We start from the raw sequence: 19,734 nt of genomic DNA on the forward strand, positions 1-19,734 counted from the left end.
TGTAGCCATCGGCCAGACTCTGATTTCTATCTGGTGACAGTTTGCCGCACTCCTCACTCTCAGCTGTGAGATGTTTTAGAGTTTTCTTGTATCTATAGCCCATTTTAAGTCTCTTCAAATAATCTCATTGAGGTTAAAATCTAGTCTTTGACTCAGACCAGGACTTTCCATTTCTAATTTCAAGCCAGTTCTTGGTGGATTTACTGTTATGTTTTGAGTCACTTTCAGGTTGCAGGGTCAAGTTATACTTGTGCTTAATCATTTCTTTAGAAATGACCTCACAATTTCCAAAAGCACCCTCCTTTATATGCCATGGTGGACTCCATGATGATGAACTGCCCTTGTCCTGCTGAAGCAAACATCCCAAAACTTTGACACTTCTAGCCCAGTGCTTCCTGTGTATATGAAGTGATGTTCATTGAATGCAGTATTTGGGGTACATGTCCTCTTTTGTGCTGTCCAAATATTTCAATTTCAGACTCGTCAAGAACATTAGTCTAGCAGTTCATCTTCTCTCCGGCTGACTTAAGTCTAGTCTTTATCTAATTCTTTGAAAGCATCAGTGTTTTTTTTGTGCACGTTTATGAAAAAGACTGGTGCAGACTCTTTCTGATTATTCAGGCGTGCATTTTCACATCAGCAGCAGGAGTCTGCTATGGGTCCCATGACGACGTTTGAGAGTCTTTTTTTTTTTCCCAACACTTATTTTAGTGCCTTGCGGCCTGCTGGCAGATTGAAGTTGTTTGGATGGTTAGAACTGTGCATGTTGCCAGTTTGTTGAATTTTCTCCATGGCCAGATTAATTTCTGGGCAATGAAAAGGGTGATTTCAACATCTTTGAACCCTTTAATCTTCTTTCTGAAGGAACCAGATAGCTCTTTGCATCTCATGAAGATGTTCACACTTGCTTCAGCAGTCAAGAGCAAATCAAACTTTCCAAGCAAAGCTTCAAAATGCTGAGCAATAACGTTCTCATCATATGAACCAGATTTGATCACTGTGGGTATTTTTAACCGTTCTAAGAAGGAGCAAAAAATAAAGAAAAGGGTCTCTTTGCTTATTTATTGTCAGCTTTTTTTTTCAATACAAAACTCACTGTATGTTCAAAAGGCTGCCTTAGTGTGTCCAAACTTTATCACAACTGCAAAGAATCCAACTCATTGGTCTAAAAGAAAAAGTCCTTTATTTTGTGAGCTTTGTTGGAAGAGTTAAAAAGAACAAACTTAATTTGCCAAGAATTAATAGAATTAAATTAGAAACAAAAAGTGATTAAAAAACAAGTCTGCAGTTCTGACAAACCTCTATTGAAGAAGGTTTTCAGTGAAGTGACTGAGGCGGGATTAAACAAAGGATGTAAAGCGTTTTGGCTCTCAGTCATTGCACACTCAGTGGGTAGTAGTTAGACACTGTCATTTGGGCAGTGTGAAAACATGTTAATTTGTGTTAGTGGCGACACTGACAGCCCTGACTCATTCGGACCAGGAGGTACGACAGAACATTTCAGCCCCTCAAACACAAGGCAGCAGTCTTTCCAATGCCAAATATCATATATGTAATAAATAAATATTGTGTTACTGTTTTACTCTGGTTTTGTGGTTGACAACTTCTCCATCAAATTTAAGATAAACAGAACCCCAGCATCCTTCTTATCCTTGACAGATTTAGATTTATGGTAAAATTTTAATTTTATTAATAAGTTTTTTTCTTTCAGGAACTAATAATTTTTTAAAAGTTGAATCTGACGGAGAAACTGCACAGCAAGTAAAATATTAACAGGATGGCAAGGAGGCTTTTCCAACTACAAAAACTTAGAGGTCACAACGAAAACAATCAAAATACCAATGTAAGCATGTAAAAGGCAGGTCAGCAATTATAAAAACAGATTGATTACAGTTATACCAATAAATACTTTTCCAGTATTTATTGTAAAGGCTATAAATAATTTTCAACATGCCATTTTTGTGAAAATGGCATGAAAATGGCATACACTGAGAAATTGTCATTTGAAAAATCGTATCCTTTTAGCATTGCTTTAGCTGTCATGTGCGGTCGAAATAAACATTGTAGTTCAACAGAAAACAGGAGCACACCTAAATATGCCAGAGAATAAATCATTTGGCTTTAACTGTAAATGAGTTGACTTTAAATCAAATTGTAGAAAAGGAATTATCATCCATGTCACTCTGTGTGGGGGTTTATGTCTACTGTGGAATAGCATGTCTCCTGTTGGTTCGTTCAGCAGGTTCTATTCAAACCAAAGGTGCTTTATTGCTCTAATGTGTCTGCACTAGCCCTGATCTTTCCTCTCATACTTGCCACATACCTGCAGTGCCTCCTCTACATATTTGCCTTCAGACCTGCGGTCCAGGCAACCCCCTGTTGCCATGGGGAGCACTTCGACCTTGTCAGCACTTCTAGGGTGTATCTCCCCCCTCCTCTTATTCTTCACAGTTTTTGTATCCTTTCACCCCTCCCTCTTTTCACTCTGTTGGAACCCATCCTCCATTCTTGAGGGAAATGACTGTTCCTTCTTCTTTTCTTTCTCTCAGATTCATTCACCCACAGTGTTTGGCACCAGCAGTCTCCTCTCCTCCTACTCCAACTCCTACTCCATAGAGTCTTTCTAAGAATGTGTATACTACCGGGTTTTTCTACTGACTAAGGGAGTTGGAGGAAATTGAAAGAGAATGTGCATCTGCTGCCGATTTCAGCTGCACAGGATCAGTGAGATTCTGATAGTTGATATTTCCCTCAGTTTCCTTGGGGAACACAAGGAGCTCATTTGATATATAGACAGAGCTCCACCATGGAGGGAAGTAATTGTTCTGGAGATTAGGAAGCCTTAAATGTCTTACTAATGTGCAGAACTTGACCTTTATGTTTCTGCCGTGGGCAAAATCACAGCACGAACCAGGTACAGGATGGCCTGGAGTGAATAAAATCTATTATGAACAATGTTTGAAACTTGGAAGCTAGTGAACTCTGGAATTTACCATCAAATAAATGAACTTTACCCTGGGGTTGATGTCAAATTATGTAATAGTAAAGTGATACTTCCCCTTATAGGAGAGAATCTCAGACTAAAATCCAAGCTAGAGCTGTAAAACCAGCGAGTAAGAGATTTAGAGTGATGTTTAATGGCACACTAGAGGCTCAACTCAAAGCACATCTCCTGGTCATCACCTAACTGTGGATAAACAGAAGAATAATACAGCGACCATATGCACATTTTTTAAAATAAGCAGATTTCCTACACCACAAATCTTCACAAATTCAATAGTAAAGTTTTTCTATGAATCATAGGCTTTTATTTCTACAGAGGTTGGGAAGGGATTGATCCACGGACGAAACAGATACTGCGTCTCTGCCTTATCACACTTGAATCAAATAATAAAGCCACTAGTAGGACTCAGGTAAGTTCAGCTAAATTGGATGAGACGTAAGAAAAAAATATTACTGAATGGGACGGTGGCTCACAAGGACTAGATTTGAACATTTTATAAGCAGATATTTCTCCAATCTCAACTGGAAATACTCAAATCTATACTTTTCCACAGAGCACAAAACAGAACCTTCTAATAATGTTCTTGTGGAGTCGTTCGGATTAGACCATCAGTGAGTAAGGACCAGAAAATGAAAGATTCAGCTCATAATCTGTGGAAATTTCACATGCTTTGCTATTAGATGCCTTTGCAGCGACTGGACCATGTCTACACCGAGGTCAGCTCTCGGATATGGCGACAAAATGAACCTGCTGTTCAGTGGGAGGTGGTGGGAGGGATGTGGGGGCGGTCAGCTGAGTGTGGACGGGCAACAACACATGCACAGCTGGGATAGCTGATCTTGACATAGGGGCACATTACGCAGTTTATCCTTTCTAAACATAGACCTGGCAGTATTCTTAGTGCCAAACGTCTGCTAGAAGCAAAGATGACAGACATGCAACTCCCAGATTGGAATTAGTTTACCTTAATCCAGCTGGATGCATTTTATGACTGTAACCTGGTACATTTCTTACCCACGTGAGCCTGACATAAATCTTTATGAGAGCTCATAAAACTAACCACTGTTGGAGAGCTAGTGTGACGCAAGTTAATATGTCACATGAAGATGGACATTAAGCGTCTGAAGAGTCTTCTTAGGTCAGATGATGATGACCATGGTCTGAAGAGGTCAGCATGTAACTCAGCATAACATCACTACAGCTAAGTTGTAACATGACAGCTAAGATTCAATTACCATTCATTCAAAAGTAAGGGGAGAAAAAAAGCCCCAACCCATCTGGAGGTTAAGCTCTTCTGAGACTAAATGTTACATTAATTTAATAAAAACTAAACCATGACGTGGAAGAGATGTGTGAAAAATAAAAACAAGGAAAAACAAGCTGAACTGAAACCCAGTGCTGCATGCTTTAACACAATGTCAAGGTGAAAAGATGACAGCCATGATTAGAGAAGCAATTGTTTATTCGTTTTGGTGGGAGTTAAAAGGTCAATGCTACGTGGGCTGGACGTGCATATTTTCTCCATGAATAAACATTATATATTGCAATGCTGAGAAAAAAGTCATAGAAGTCTATTTCAGATTCAATAGGTCTCCAATTTGAAATGTTAAAGCTCATGGTAGTACAATTGGGAAAAAATTGAGCAGGAAAATTACTCAAACTGTTTATCAAATATTACTATGCAATCCATTTTGTGATATCAAAACCACCAGTAATACTTCTTCATTTGTTTTTAGGGAGCTTGTTATACTTTTATTGAACTTATCTGGTAAACACCACCTTCTTTTTCTGATGTAGCAGAGATGTCACTGTCATAATCCTCAAAGTAACTTTTCAAAAAGTCACTTATTTATCTTCCTCAATTAATAATTTACCCAATAAAACATAGGAAAATGTCCAAGATAAACCATTACAACAGAAGTTAAAAGGCAGCGAGTTTAGGAGCTGAACAGTTCATAAGTCACAGATCTTGCATAAGTGTTCATTTTCCTTGAACCTTCCCACATTATAAACACAAATAACAAGGCATTTTATGAGGAAGTTTATGCAATAGATGAACACAATGTTGATCTAGAACTCAATAGATCTGAACTGTAAGGAAAATTAGAAAACGTTCAAATCTGAATAGTGTGGCATTCATTTGTTTTCAGCCCCAATCTGCATACTTACTAGAACTGTTTTTCACAACAGCTGCATGTCTCAAGATACTTCTGTAAATGTTTTGTTCATTAACCAACAGAAAGGTAAAGACTTTTGCCCTTTTGGCTGCAACATAGCTCAACTTCTCTCATATTGTTTAGAGAGCATTTATGAACTTCAATTTTCAAGCATTACCACATATTCTAAGTTGGACTTTCTCTGGATTTTGAATGGACTACTCAAACTCATGAAAATGGCCAGTTTTATACCCAATCAAGTGATCAGAAAGCATCCTTGCAGCATGACATTGCAATCCCCGGTGTATGTAGGGTAATGATCACTGTGAGCTTTTCCTACACAAACAGTCTGTTCCATGGAAGCCAAAAAGGTCCGTCTCATTCTCATCTGACTATACCACATTCTTCCGTATGTTTGATGTGTCACCTACATTGTGGTAAACTACAAAAAGGGCTTATGCGTTTATTTCAACTGTGACTTTTTTCCTGGCAGATTTGTGGCGTCTACAACTAGTGGTCATGTCAACAAATTCTCCCACACGAGCTGTGAGCCTCTGCAGCCCCTCCAGAACGACCAGGGGCCCTTTTGGCTGTTTATTCCAATTAAAGGTCTCAACTTAACTCGTTTTTAAACTTTGTCACAACTTCATACTAATGTTTTCTAAAAGATAGATTGGGCCGTCACAAAACAACTACAACTACAGGGAAATTAAATTACACACAAAGAAAGCTCTATTGTGACTAAATACATGATCTCTGCAGCAATCAGATGCAATTGACTGTTTTAAAGGATATAATAACATAATAATAAAAATTTAAAGATGGATTTTAATGCTTGTATAATTTTCCTTCAACTTTCCACTATTTTTGCTTTGATCTACCATATAAAATCTACACAAAATACAGAGACGTTTGAGGTTTTAATGTCAATGAGAAAAAAATGTTAAAAAAGTATAAATACTTTCAGAAGGCACTGCATATTCAATATGCAGCTGTTTTAAACAGAGAAGTGAAAACCAATAGTTTGAGGAACTGTTTATTTTTCATATGGACGTGTGCATCCTGCAATCTTTTCTGACAGGATAAAGTCCAACCAAAGGTCTATTTCAACATCATGAATAAAATAACAGGAGACTTGTGGAGTGCCTTGCAACTGGAATCAATGGCTTCTTTAAACTGTTCCTGGTCGCTGTTGTTATTATGAATATCCACAGTATTCCCTCCGCATTGGTCAAGTTGTGAAAGTTATGTTTCGGTAATAAGGAACCAGATAAAACAAGACTAATTCAAACTTTGAGCCTAACAAGGAAGTGCAGTTGGAAATCCCAGTAATAAAACCAGACCCATGAGCTTTTAGTCAGGAACCCCAGTGGAAATGATTGGCTTCATCTGACAGAACTGACATGCAGTCATTTATCTCACCATGTCCGCTGAGGTGCTGCCCGACATCCTTAAGGTTTTGCTGGTGTCCTCACGTTCATACACCCCGCTCTCACACAGCAAATGCCGCCTCTTTTCCTCCTCGTTGTTTGCAGAAGAAAAGCGTCCTCTGTGGGATTTACGGCAGGAGACAGACACAATGTATTATTCCTGCTGACTTCTGCTGTCTCTCTTTCTTCCTCCAGTCACAACACTGAGGCAGTCAAGACAGGATACCAAACCTTCTTCCTCAATATGATTGCACAATCATTTCGTTCATTAATCCTTCAGTAGGTGCCTATCGAGGAGAAGTTAACGTTACTGGTGTTAGCTGTCGACCCGAGGGTCTCCTTCGACCCTCCAATCATCAACAATATTCCGTTGAAGGATAGGTGTCTACGCCATGCGAAAAAGACCAATACTGCTGGTACATCCGGATCTTTTCCTCCCTCTCTCTCTCTTGCTCTCTCTCTGTCGGCAAAGGAGGAGAATATAAATATCCTCAAGAATGACGGCTGCTGTCCTCCGTTTCACTCTGAAACGTCCAGGCGGAGGCGGAAAAAGAGCGTGAAAGGCTTAAATGTTGTCGGTCCTTGTTTTTAAAGTGCGTGGATAATTGTCGGTGGTGTTACGGACCGCAATGCTGCACCTTTACAACCCTATCAGCTGTCATTCTGCCTTGAACCCAACGTAAAGCCGTTTACGTTAAGACAGGCAGAGCACTTCCGGTACGGACTTTCAAAATAAGGTTTTTATTATTTTTCTAATAACATTTTCGTCCGTCGTGTTGGATTCTAGTAACACAGAATTATATGAAATTAAACAAAACCAAAAACATAATTTATTTTAGTTTTTGTTTTATTAAATCCGTTGCATTTACCCATTTTGGAATTTATTTCTGCTAATTTTGATGATTATAAACCCAAAATTGTTCTAACTGAAAAATTAGATATTATTATGACTGAAAGCAATTTTTCCATTGGAGGTACAGAATTTGCCTGACTGAGTTCCTTTTGCATGGACTTTTGCTTCCTCGTGATTATGTAGGTCATATGAATCTATTTTCTTTTTGAATAAACGAATCTAAATTAATTTCATGTGGCAAGTAATTTCTCCTCCTTTCGTGGTTAAAATACACCTTGACACTCCACAGCAACCAGGCCTGCCAGACCAACAAGCTAAGCTGCAAGAAAATAAAACAAGTAAGAAGAAAAAAAGCTTTGGTATTTTATTTGGTTGTTTTTAGGGTAACTTATAGTTACCACATTTAGATTTCATATAATTGAAATATTTATTTTCAAATTTGTTGGGTAGGCTATGTTATGTAATATTAGGGAAAAAGAGGTTTGAAAAAAAATGGCTTTCTATTTTATTGTTTCTTTGCATTCAAATGTTATATAATTTTCAAATCCTTCATTGATATTTTTTAAATATATCTACGAAATTTGAACGCTGTCGTCTCCACAGTTAAGAAGGTATTTTATTTTGAATTCAAGACGTCTCTGCATCCTTGCTCGGTGTTTCTCTTTGTGCTGCTTTACCTCGTCCTGCTCAAGAACATGGCGACACTCCACCAAAGTGGAGTCTGAACAGAATTGAAGATAGTACCTTTTATTGTTATTGCGAAGGGACCAGAGAATAAGTTAGATGAGAGGAAAGAGGTTTTCTCCGTGTATTATCAAATGTTTACAGGGAAAAGGGTTTTGATTTGGATACAAGATGGATTTTGTTTTTCCAAAATCCCAAGACTAAGGAAGCTTTTTTGGTTTATGTTAAAAGTTCAATTTAATTAACATTTTGTTAAGCTTTTTTTTCAGTGACAAAGATTATAAATCTTATTAATAACTAAATGATTTTTTCATTTATCCTGGGTGGAAAGTTCCATAACATAACGATATATTTTTTATATAGCTGAATAAGAGGTAGACAGTCAATGTGTAAAGATTGCCTCTTGTGAATCAAAGACAAAATCAATAAATGAGCCAGTGCTCTGGCAGAATGAGTGAAGAATTTCTTACAGAAATGAAATGAGACTTTGTTAAGCTGTGTGATCAGAGCCAGTTTTTAATCAGTATATTCCAAAATTCAAATTTATTACAATTAGTTTCTGAGAAGAGGCGTTTTTAAGAAATGATAATCAGTATATTTATGGGTCAGATATAGCAGGATTTTAATATAATCTTGATAAAGAACTGGTGTTTGTCTACGGCTCTGTGTGTGGTTCTGTGTTTGTTATTGCCAGTGTGTGTATAGGGGGTCAGGATGCCTATCAACAGCAGGTCCGTCCTCTCCCCAGTGGACTGATTGAAATCTATTGTGGCATCAGGAGAGGCTTTTTCTATGAGGTCTACTGGATTAACGACCTAATCTCCACACCATAAAGGGAGAGTGGAAAGGGGGCTAGTGAGTCTGACATACACAGACAGGCTCCTGAGCACGCACACACACCTAACAGAACGGGCCTGCAAAAACAGGGTGAGGTGTGAAAGTGATTTTATTGCTCGGCTCACCAAATTAAGGTCAGTGATGAACAAAGCAGGGCAGTGACTGACTGTGACTGTCCATTTTTGAAGACAAAGGATGATTTTATTTCTTAGAAGGAGAAAATTTTTCAGGCAAATCGCCTATTTGTTTAATAATGAATTCACTGTGATGAACCCCATTTTTTAGAAAAATGGGTTCAATTTTATGAACCACACCCAGGTCTGAATACTGCCAGACTGTATAGAGCCAATAAATCCCTTTAAAAGAACCTGTCTGACAACATGAAGGTTTCGTAGCATCACATTATATGACTCAATCTAAATAGATTCAATGACACAAGAGAAAGACAGGTAATGACATTCGACACTGAAAAAGGGTACAAAGCCATTTCTTGGTCTTTTGGGGTCTGGTGAACTTGAAACACATTACAAGTCATTTAAAGTCCAAATTGGATCCCTATTTTGTATCCTGGCGTTGACACTTACTTAAACAGCGGATTATGACCTCTGATTGAACTGAAATAATCCCTGAGCCACCTGCAAAGACAACAAAACATAGTAGATATACTGGGTGTTTGGCTGTATTTTACAGAAAAGTCAGACTAGAGGTAGCTGTTGAAGTAATGATTCAAATTGTCTTAAATGAGAAATTGTTTTAATTTTCTGCACTATATTTTGAAATGAAGTTTTAAACTCTTTTCTTAGCTTTGAATATAACTACAACAGACAAAACAAATTAAACTGGTTAGCTGAGATGTAAAACAAGATTTTTTGCAATTTCCTGTGACTTGGCTGCATACGTTTGAATTTTGTACATTAAGCAGGATGAGGTGCAGGTATTCATTTATCATGAGATTTCCTCCGACTCCCATTTCATCAAAAATGCATGTGTACAACTCGGTACTGATATTTCTTCTACACTTTCTTGCCATAAATGTATTCAGGTTTCAGCGTTTGCATGTGTTCAGAGTCTATGTGTCTGTGTGGGCAGCCGATGTTTCCCTCCTCAGCACTTGTCTGTTCTTGTTTGACAGTGCTGCTCTGTGTAATGTGAACTCCCAGGTCACCTTTACTACAGTTTCCTAGTTCCTCTCAGTAAGGTCTGCTGATCAAATATAAATGTTACATTTAGAGTTGAGACAATATGCCTCTCAGTCCCTCTGAGGCGGCTGACTGTGTTCCTGTTTGGATTTTCGCTGGAGCACCTGCCATCTGCACAGACGTGTTGTTGACATGTAGCACATACGCAGAAGCTGTAGGTTGTTTGCTGCAAAGGTCAAAGGATATGATTAGCGTTGAAGCATTATCCCCTTTCAGAGAAGCACGAATATTGTTGTCAGTGTAACTACAAAACAGTTGCGGCTTTTTGGCTTTGAAGGGGCGGCACAGTCACTGCTCCACATATAAACACAGGCTACAAGCACAGCAGCAAAACACCCAGAGTGACGTGTCATGCTCTTGGTCGGACAGGGCCATCCGGTTTAGCTCTCCCAGAAGAGGCGTGAGCAAATACTTCTACACCAAAACAACAGAGTGAACTATTGTGATTCTTATATGCTTGTTTGTTGTAGCCTCCCCTTTAGCAAAATAATTTACCGCTACATGTTTTTTTTTTCCTTTCGAAAGAGTACATTTCCCCTAGCAAAACCCAAAACCCAACTAATGAAATAAGATTATAACTCTTTAAAAAATCTCTTAATAAAATCTTAAAACTTAAAAATCTTGAATCACAAAGTAGTGTATAATTGCAAAGTGGAAGGTAATTGGTACATAGTTTTCTAAATCTGAGCAGATTTTCATGTCTGATGAGACACTCCCACAGTCTGATTCTGCCACCACAATGTGTCATGTTATTTTTTTTATTTTTTATTTGTTACCAACTGACCAGAAAACCTCCTCAAAGCAGGATTCATCCTGTCTTGTGAAGAGGGGGTAAAATGGTGCATAGTTTTCTAAATTTTTTGTAAATAAAATCTTAAAATGGTGACATTTAGCAGCTTTTTATTTTTAAATTTGTATTCGTGAAAGCAATTGAAAAGCATGATTCACTTTATTTTAATTTCACAATGATTAATTTCATTGTTTTGATCTGTCACATAAAGTCAAAGTCAAATATGATGAAATTTATAGCTGCGGTGTGACACACCCCAGAACAGTATGTGGCGTGTTCAATCGCCCACATTTCAAACGCTTTCTCAACGTATCATAGTCAGAAAGGAGTTGTTATCCAGTCTCTCAGAAGAACTGCTTTCATTCACAGGTCCAGATCCTTCAGGTCTAAATATGAGTTGGATTTGGCTCAGATTTACCAAGAGACACTTTAAGCCAGAGCTTATCTCTGGTTAACCATTGTTCTGTAGATCAGGAGGAGGTGGGCACTTCTCTAATCTGCCCACCTTTCTAACACACTCATTCACAGAGGGATTTGTCTTGGGGTTTCTCTAACATTCCTTCACCCAGAGACTAAAATTTCAGGTGCAGGTGTTTTCTATGGTGCGGAGAGCAGAAGCACACACACAGTAAATACTATTCTTTTGCTGAAAAACATTTGTAATCTTCATTCCAAATCAGTTGTTGTTTTACACCATTTTGCTCCCCTTCGATTGTTTTTCAAGTGGAATCTGCTCATCTAACTCAAGCTACCTGTTTGAATGTCTAACTCTATATAATATTGCTAAGATTGGAGCTTTTCTTAGAAACTGTTGCTTCCAGAAGTTACTGCTGTTAAAGATGGTTAACTATTCACTTTTCAGATTTTTACTAACACAGATCAATTTCTTTTCTGTTTTACATAATTATGTGCTACTTTGTTGAACCCTAACACAGAAATTCCCAACATTTTTTAAAAGTTTGAGGTTGTTTTTAATTCTACCTTGCCTTTCCTTATTTACCGCCTAGTAATACACATTACACTGCATGTGCAGGCACATACGCATTAACAGACTATGTTATGTTTCACCAGGGTGGGGCTGCACAGCAGTGACTTCAGAACAAATACCAGGCGGCGCAGTATTCCCTGAGTCAGCTTCCACTTCTTGTCTTTCACTCCTTCTTTTCATTCGTCTCTCGGGATTCAGGAGATTTAGAGTAAAGGATTAGGTGTCCTTATCAGCAGTCTCTGAAAGGTGTTGCTGCTCGAATGTGGACATGAAGAAATTATCATTGTACATTGGATGAGTCATGATCCTCCATTCACACTCAAGACAAAAGCAGCTATGAGACAGGATCCTCTCCAGGGGGATACTTTAGTCACATAACAGAAAAGTAGATTATGTCACAAGAATAGAGGATCATCTGCCTCATTCTGTCGCCATTTAATGAACACATGTAACTTTGCTGAGCAAATAACAGGATTACGGGTTATTTTTGCTCCATTGTTTTCTAGGTGGTGACTGGTTTGTTTGTGGATGAGAGAAGACTGAACGATTCCAAGACTGACTTCCTGATGAAACTCTAACAAGAAAATGTGGGTGGAATGAACAATATCAACAAAAGTCTTGTTCAAATCTTTTACTAAATGTATTACCGACACTCAAAAATATACATATTTGTTGCAAGTCCACTATAGGAGAGAATTTTGGAGCATATAAGATTTCTGTTAAAGCAAATATATTAGTTTGTTTGTAAAACATAAGCATTTTGATAAATTTTTTCTGAGTCAGTAGACTAATATTCATATTTGTCATCCCATTCAGAGGATGATAAGGTGGATAGGCTTGTGTGACTTGGATTATGAATGAATGTAACAACTTCAAGAGACACTGACAGTAAAATGTTTCTCTGCTGAAACCAAAAATGTCAGTTTTTGTCCAAGTTCATCTAGTTTAGTGGCAGCGCTGAAGCAAAAGTCAAACTTATTAACAAGCTGAGGCTCTTAATCCTAAACTTTGGTGAATTTGTAATGCTTTAATCACAAAGTAGTTATCTTGTTTTGTGGCTTACCATCGAAATAAGTTTATTAAAATTAAGATGCAGTTTTCTATTGCTTTTTTCTTCTAAGATAAATAATCTTAATTGGATGAATGATTTAAAAGTATACATAAGTGAAAGTACAACTGTGAAAATTGCATTGCTTTCATGATGTAGGTGACATTAGCTCAGTGTACTCACTCTGACCATGATGCCTTTTAAAAAATGTTCAGTCAAGTTGAAATTTTTCAATCAACTTGATGATTTTAATGAATTTTAATCCATTAATGAATGTGCGTGCCTGAGTCTGCTATAATCCAACAGATTAATGATGTTGTGACCTGCTGACATACTGGATTAGAATAACCTTTTCAAAGAGCAATCCTTATTTTTCCTCCCAACTGTGTAGGTTGCTTTTCTGAAAACAAGATACAGATAAATCTTAATATTGAAACATGATTTCAAGAAAGAAATGCTGTCAGTATAACTGATCTATTAATAACCCAATTTCAGCCAAGCTTCATTTGTCAGACAGATGTATCAACATTTGATTCTGGAATAATTTGATTAACAGAGGAGTTTATGTTTGACTCAACAATGACAACATGCACATTTCCTGTTGCTGCAAAACACTCCTCCACCACTGTACATAACAGTTGGTAAGTGGTGCAAAACGTGGGCATGCACTATATATTACACATAGGGGAACTGTGCTATAGAACTGTATGGGGAACCAGAGTGATGGCTGAACAATTCTTTATTATTTGTTGTTGGCATTTAACAGCTGTTTGTGCACATATAAAGCTGAGGTGTGTTTCTGGATATTGAAAATTAGATATAAATAATTTTGTAACCTGGAATAGACCAGACGCAATAGAAGAAGAATTGAAAGAGTATTTCTTTTTCTCCCAGCAATTTTTATTGCTTTTATTTTTTAAATGGGTGGGTTGTACTGAAAGATGCTGAGAGACTCTTGATGAGATAAGTACCCAGCCAATGTCAGATGCAAGATGTCATCTCACCTCACCCATGAACAGACTCTGTACAGGAGGAGTAACAGCAGCTGAGCTCTGAGTAGAGACACGTCTGCCGCTCCAGGAAGTAGTGACGAGTGTCTTTGGTGGGAGCTGAATGTTGCTCTGCGGGGAACACCAGATGATGACTCGCAGTGAAGATCACACTCTGGACAGACTGGACAGAGTGGTTGAATGCAAACTCGTCTGGGGCTATGAAGTCAGGAAGAGGGGCTTCAGTCTGAGCTATACCAATCTGACAACGGCTGAGAAAAATCGATGGAAGGATGTTAGTTTCTCCAAAAAATAACAAAAACTAAATTCTACATGAGGTTTACTTCACTAAACTCCTCAAAGATAAATCCTTCCTTAAATTGCTCCCAGCAGAATGGAGGATTTGTTGTGATGAACACAATTGAAACACAAGAAGAAACCAAAAAAGAAGCTGCCACACAGGCAAAACTGAAACAAATAAATTTACTAAATATTAAATACACAAAGAATACTTAATAACTGAGGTGGAAGTTAAAAAAAGAAATGTGTCATATTTCAAGAAAAGCATCAAACAGACTCAAACAGGATTTACTGTCTAATTTCTTCTGCCTGTAGTGCAGGTCAGGTGACATCAATGGTTCATTGGACATTTTTTATCTGAGTAAAGGTTAAAGTAAAAGTTAAAGATTTATTAAAGTTTATTGGGTTTGCCATTTTGCAAATGTTGTCATTAAATGTTTTGCTAAAGTATTCATTCCCCTTCAGCTTCACAACACAACCATAAACCACAACATGACCATAAACTTCAACAACACAACCATAAACTTCAATGCATTCTATTGAGATATTTTGTGATTGGCATAAAGGCAATTTTGCTAAGACTTGAAAATGAACGCTTGCAGATTCTCTTCACCCAACCTCTCTATTTTGTAAAGAGCAATAGGCAAAAACCTTCTGCAACTTCCCCACTTAGCTGCTCTAGACTAGCAGCAGCAGCAATTAGCAAACACTTGGTGAGACTGCTGAGCTCATCTTAGGAGCTACTTCTCAATCCAACGCACATAAGAATAGTTGTAAACGGCATCATGGAGATGCATTGTTCTGATGACATAGGATCATCACAACAACTAAATTCAAAGCCATGATACAAAATCAAATTTCTTTTAAGTTACTTTTGAAAAAGTATTTTCATAACAACTGAAGATATCGCAAAAGACTTTGACGGCTCTACAAAATATTGTCTGAAAAGAGGTTAAATACTAATACTTCATATTTTCAAAAATAATAAAAAAGTAAATGTGTTGCAATTTTACACATTTACAGTATTCTGGTTACTACAGCTGCCTTACTGAGTCTAAAACTATTATACTATGCAGTGGTAATGAATGTTGCGGTCTGAAATACTCTCTTAAACATTTCAAACAGGCTTTCTGCATTTTCATTCATGTGAACATCCCCTGCTGTCTTTTCTGAATGCGATAAGGTACCCATTGCTTCCTCTAATGACTTGTTTATTCAGCCTTTAAATGCAGGGAGCCATAGGGATGGGTCATTTTTCTAATTAACAAAGCATCAAGTGCTTAACTGCAGAAACAGCTCATTTACTCCTCCCAGATGAGAAATATTTGCATACGAGCACCATGATTAAAATACCATCAGTGTAAATCAATTCTATTGGTCAATGCTATCTGTTGGTGTTAAGAGGTCTTCTGTCTAAACATGTTCCACAGAATGAGGCAGAGGGAAAGCTACAGGCTTTTATACATCAATGCAGGCAGCGTAAATAGACACGTTGTTTCCATATCAGCTCATTTTCTTCTGGTAATGTCGTCTATGGTTACTCCCCAAGAATTAAATCAAGATGCTGCTCGCTCGCTCCTTTGACATTTCAATTTCAAGCTTGATTTGTTTGTCTGAACAAAAATGCCTCTCAATAAAACACAAACTGATGGAGGAGATGAGAATTCAGAAATTCAACCTGAGTTCATGTTGCAAGATTAATAGTACAGTAAAAGAAAATTCTGCTTCTTTCATGTTTTCCTAAATTCATTTTCTCCCTCGACCAAACACAAGGTAGAGGGACCCTCTATTGGATAGAAATCATTATGATCCAACTTGAGTTCTGTTTTTTTGGTTATGGTCATGGCATGTGTCTAAAGTAAAACCAAAACTGAATCCTAATATATAAATACTTCTAAAATGCATTTGTTGGAGCAGAAGGTCCACAAGTGAAACAAATTAGAAAGTGAAAACTTTTTTAAATTAATTTACAAACAGAACTATGGGAACAAAAAGATGATTACCTCCAATTAAGACTTGTTTGAAGTCAAGATATAGCAGTAGCACACAAATTTCAACTTAAACAGAGAAAAAAACAGTAATAAATTTACTAGCAACAAAGGATGTTATATTGTTACATAGGTAAAAATGATTGCTGTTTAAAAATAAATAAATAGCTTGATATGCATTAGCTTCTGTTGCATAGGGGGACTTTTAAAATACTTAAATCTGCATGTGAAAGCTTCAGAAAAAGACTCACACAGGTGCCTCAAGTACTGCAATCAAAATCAGTTGCAGAGAAAACAGGAAAAAGAAGAGAGAGGAGGCAGACGTGGAAGTGAAGCCAAGGTGTCCTTTCCGTTACATTAACTGATTATTTTGCATGCATTCCTCCAGGGACCTGGAAATCAATCTACAGTTAACTCAACCAGACCAGGCTGGTATATAGAAGAGCTTGTAGTGCAAGTAAACTGAGCCTTTTTCAAGATGTGAAACATGTATTTTGTGTTTTCTGTCATTAAAATCTTCTGAGAGGCATAGTGAAACAAATGATTTCTCATTTAACTGGTCTTATCCTTGCTGCTAGGAGCAAAGAATCAAAGAAGGAAAGTGCATGTGGAAAATAAGGAGAAATGTCAGCATGGTCAAATGTTGAAAAAGTTTTTTCTCATGAAAAACAGTGGTTATAAAACCAGACATCTATTTGTTGACAGCTGTTCTAAATCAGAGAGAAAGAATATTTAGAGAACAGTAGTTATACTGTAGAATATCAGATTATTTATTCCCCTAAATTACAAGTATTAATTTGGCTTAGTTTAGGCCGACTTCTAACAGCTGGACCTAGTTGTCAGAGACAATTAAGGAAGAATATAAAATGAAAAATATTCCTGATGGAGCAGATTTTTGAGTCTGTGGCTGCATCACTTTCTTGTGCACATTAAGTTCCTTGTGTACTTAATGTACACAAGGAACCACTTTTCACAGTAATCTACTTTTACTTTTAGGGAATAAACATAAAAAACAACTGAAGAAATCTGCATAATCCACAACAAATGACTTGTAGTCTGGAAAGCCAGGTTTTAAATAATCCCCCACCACTTTAGGGATAACTCAAACCCCTAAACATGTTACTGCACTTGCCTTGAACTCTGCAGTAAACCTCTGGGCCTTTATGAGAGGATGAAAGCTTGCTGTTTGGGTAAAAACCGACGCAGTGTCAGTGTTTACTACAGTGATAGTTGCTCATAGTGACAAGCTTACTTAAAGAGATACACGAGGTTACCTCAACGCAACTGCATGAAATTACATTTCAGAAGTATTTTTATTCCTCTGTGTCAGTATTCCGAATATATACTGACACAGAATGATATCCACAAGAGTATTTACCGTTTAAGGTCTAAAATAAGTTATCAAAAACACTTAAACATAGTCATGGAAACTCACAGAGGTGACTAATGCAACAGAGCATGAGGTGCAAGATGACAAATCATTTCACAATAACTGAGCTTTTGTTTCACAACCTGCTCAACTATTTGAAGACTTTAAAAGGAAGAGAAATAAAATTCACTCTAATGCTACTAGTACAATACACACATAAGTACATTGTCATGTAGAACCACTAAAATACCTTTTTGATCAAATAAACAATTTTTAAAGCACATAAATCTTAATAATATTAATCTTTCAAGCATTAATTTTTACTATTTGCACAAATAGTTAAAAAAAATTCTGTTAACTTCAAAACACTTAACACAGTGGAAGGATTATGGTGAAACCATATCAATGTGTCAGAATTGTCCATTTAAAGGCCAAAATCCATTCAGTTCAGAATCTGGAGTAAGACTTGTAAATTGATGTATATAGTCGGTTTCCATCCAATCTGACTGACCTTCAGCTATTTTCCCAAGGATCAAGTTTGTTCTTTAAACTCTTATCAGCTTTTCATGATAAACAACTATGCAAGAGGTTTTTTTTTCAATTGCTAAAGATGTAGATGACATCCTTACTTTAGTGTTTTAAGAGAAGTAACCCAAACATCAGATATGTATTATTTCACAGCAAACATTTCACCTCTTGTGGTGTAAAAAGAGGTGAAGCTGAAGAACTTGTGTGAGGTCTTCTGCTTCACCTCTTCCAGAAAAATACTATTTATGCATGTGATATGGGTTTCCTTTTGCAATAGCGCCACTCAGTGGAATTGATACATTTCAACCTCGTTTTAAAGTTGCATCTATTAAAATTTGATCATTTTTGATATAATATAGTATATTTAATATATATAATGTTTGAATCAACACAAGCGTGCATTTGGGAATATGCCTCTCTGCAAACACATAAGAATAAATAACATTATTAGCAATCAGTTCAACACGGCATTCAATTGTATTGAAAGCAATTATCATGTTTGCTCTGCAAAAACTTAACTTGATAAAAGTGAAAATAAAAGCAAGTGCTTTCATTTTAAATAAGTTGCAAAAGCGAAACAAACACCATTTTTATGTCAGGCTATGAGCAGGAAAGAAAGTTTTGTTCTTAAAATAGTAGATTAAAAACAAATTTAGAATAAAGTTTATTTTAAGGACATTCACATACAATGCGTCTGGAAAGTTGCATGTTACATCCCTATTTGAAATTACATTAAATTAAACTCTTTCCTCAAAATTTTACACACGAATACCCCATTATGATCATGTGGGGAAAGGCGGAATTAATGTTTTGTAAATTTGTTAAAAATGAAAAGCCAAGAAATCCCATTTGGGTGAGTATTACAGCCTTTCCATTGATTGTCCTTCAGATGTTTCAACAGCTTGAACTGAGTCCAGTTAGGGTGAATTTAGTCTATTGGACTTAATTCTGAAAAGTACCAAGATGCCTGGAAAAGGTTCCACAGTTGATGGTCAAAGATCAGCAACCAGGCATGGAAACAAAGAAATCATAGGTAGGCATTTGAGACAAAATTGCCATGAGACACAAACCTGAAGAAGGTTTGTTCAGAAAAACTTCTGCTGTTTTGAGGTCCTGATAAACTCAGTGGCCTCCATCATTCATATGTGGATAGAAGTTTGGCGATCGAGGGAGAAGGGCCTCGTAAGTGATGGGACCAAGAGCCAAAAGTCATTCTTCAGGAGCTCCAAGGTCCCTCTGTCAAGAAAGAAGAAAAATCTAGAAGGACTTACGTTTTGCTGCAATCCACCAATGAGGCCTGTATGGTAGAGTGGTAGTTGAGAGCCACTCCTTGTCTGGAGTTTGCCAAAAGGAACCTGAAGGATTTTCAAAACAAACAAGATTTTCTGCTCTCATGAGGCAAAGATTGAACTCTTTGGTGTGAATTCCAGGTGTCATGTTTGGAGGAATCCAGGCAGGGCAATATAGTCCTGACAGTGAAGCATGGTGGTGGCAGCATCATAGTATGGGGATATTTTACAGCAGAAGAAACTGACAGACTAGTCAGGATAAACAGAAAGATTAATGCAGCA

The 19,734-nt window shown here is 37.2% G+C and overlaps 1 protein-coding gene across 1 annotated transcript in view; it reads right to left on the minus strand.

Annotated features, from left to right (window-relative positions):
- The window catches only part of ubl3a (ubiquitin-like 3a), a 38,060-nt gene extending 30,780 nt beyond the window's left edge, over window positions 1–7,280 (minus strand). Inside the window, exon 1 of the mRNA XM_055051529.1 lies at window positions 6,583–7,280. Within this exon, the coding sequence (XP_054907504.1) occupies window positions 6,583–6,609 (27 nt within the window). The 5' untranslated portion in view covers window positions 6,610–7,280. The remainder of the gene's footprint in view (window positions 1–6,582) is intronic.
- Window positions 7,281–19,734: the final 12,454 nt, after the last annotated feature.

This window comes from Poeciliopsis prolifica, unplaced genomic scaffold, assembly GCF_027474105.1.
Source record: "Poeciliopsis prolifica strain line A6 unplaced genomic scaffold, Auburn_PproV2 SCAFFOLD033, whole genome shotgun sequence".
In the NCBI taxonomy this organism is placed as follows: Eukaryota; Metazoa; Chordata; class Actinopteri; order Cyprinodontiformes; family Poeciliidae; genus Poeciliopsis; species Poeciliopsis prolifica.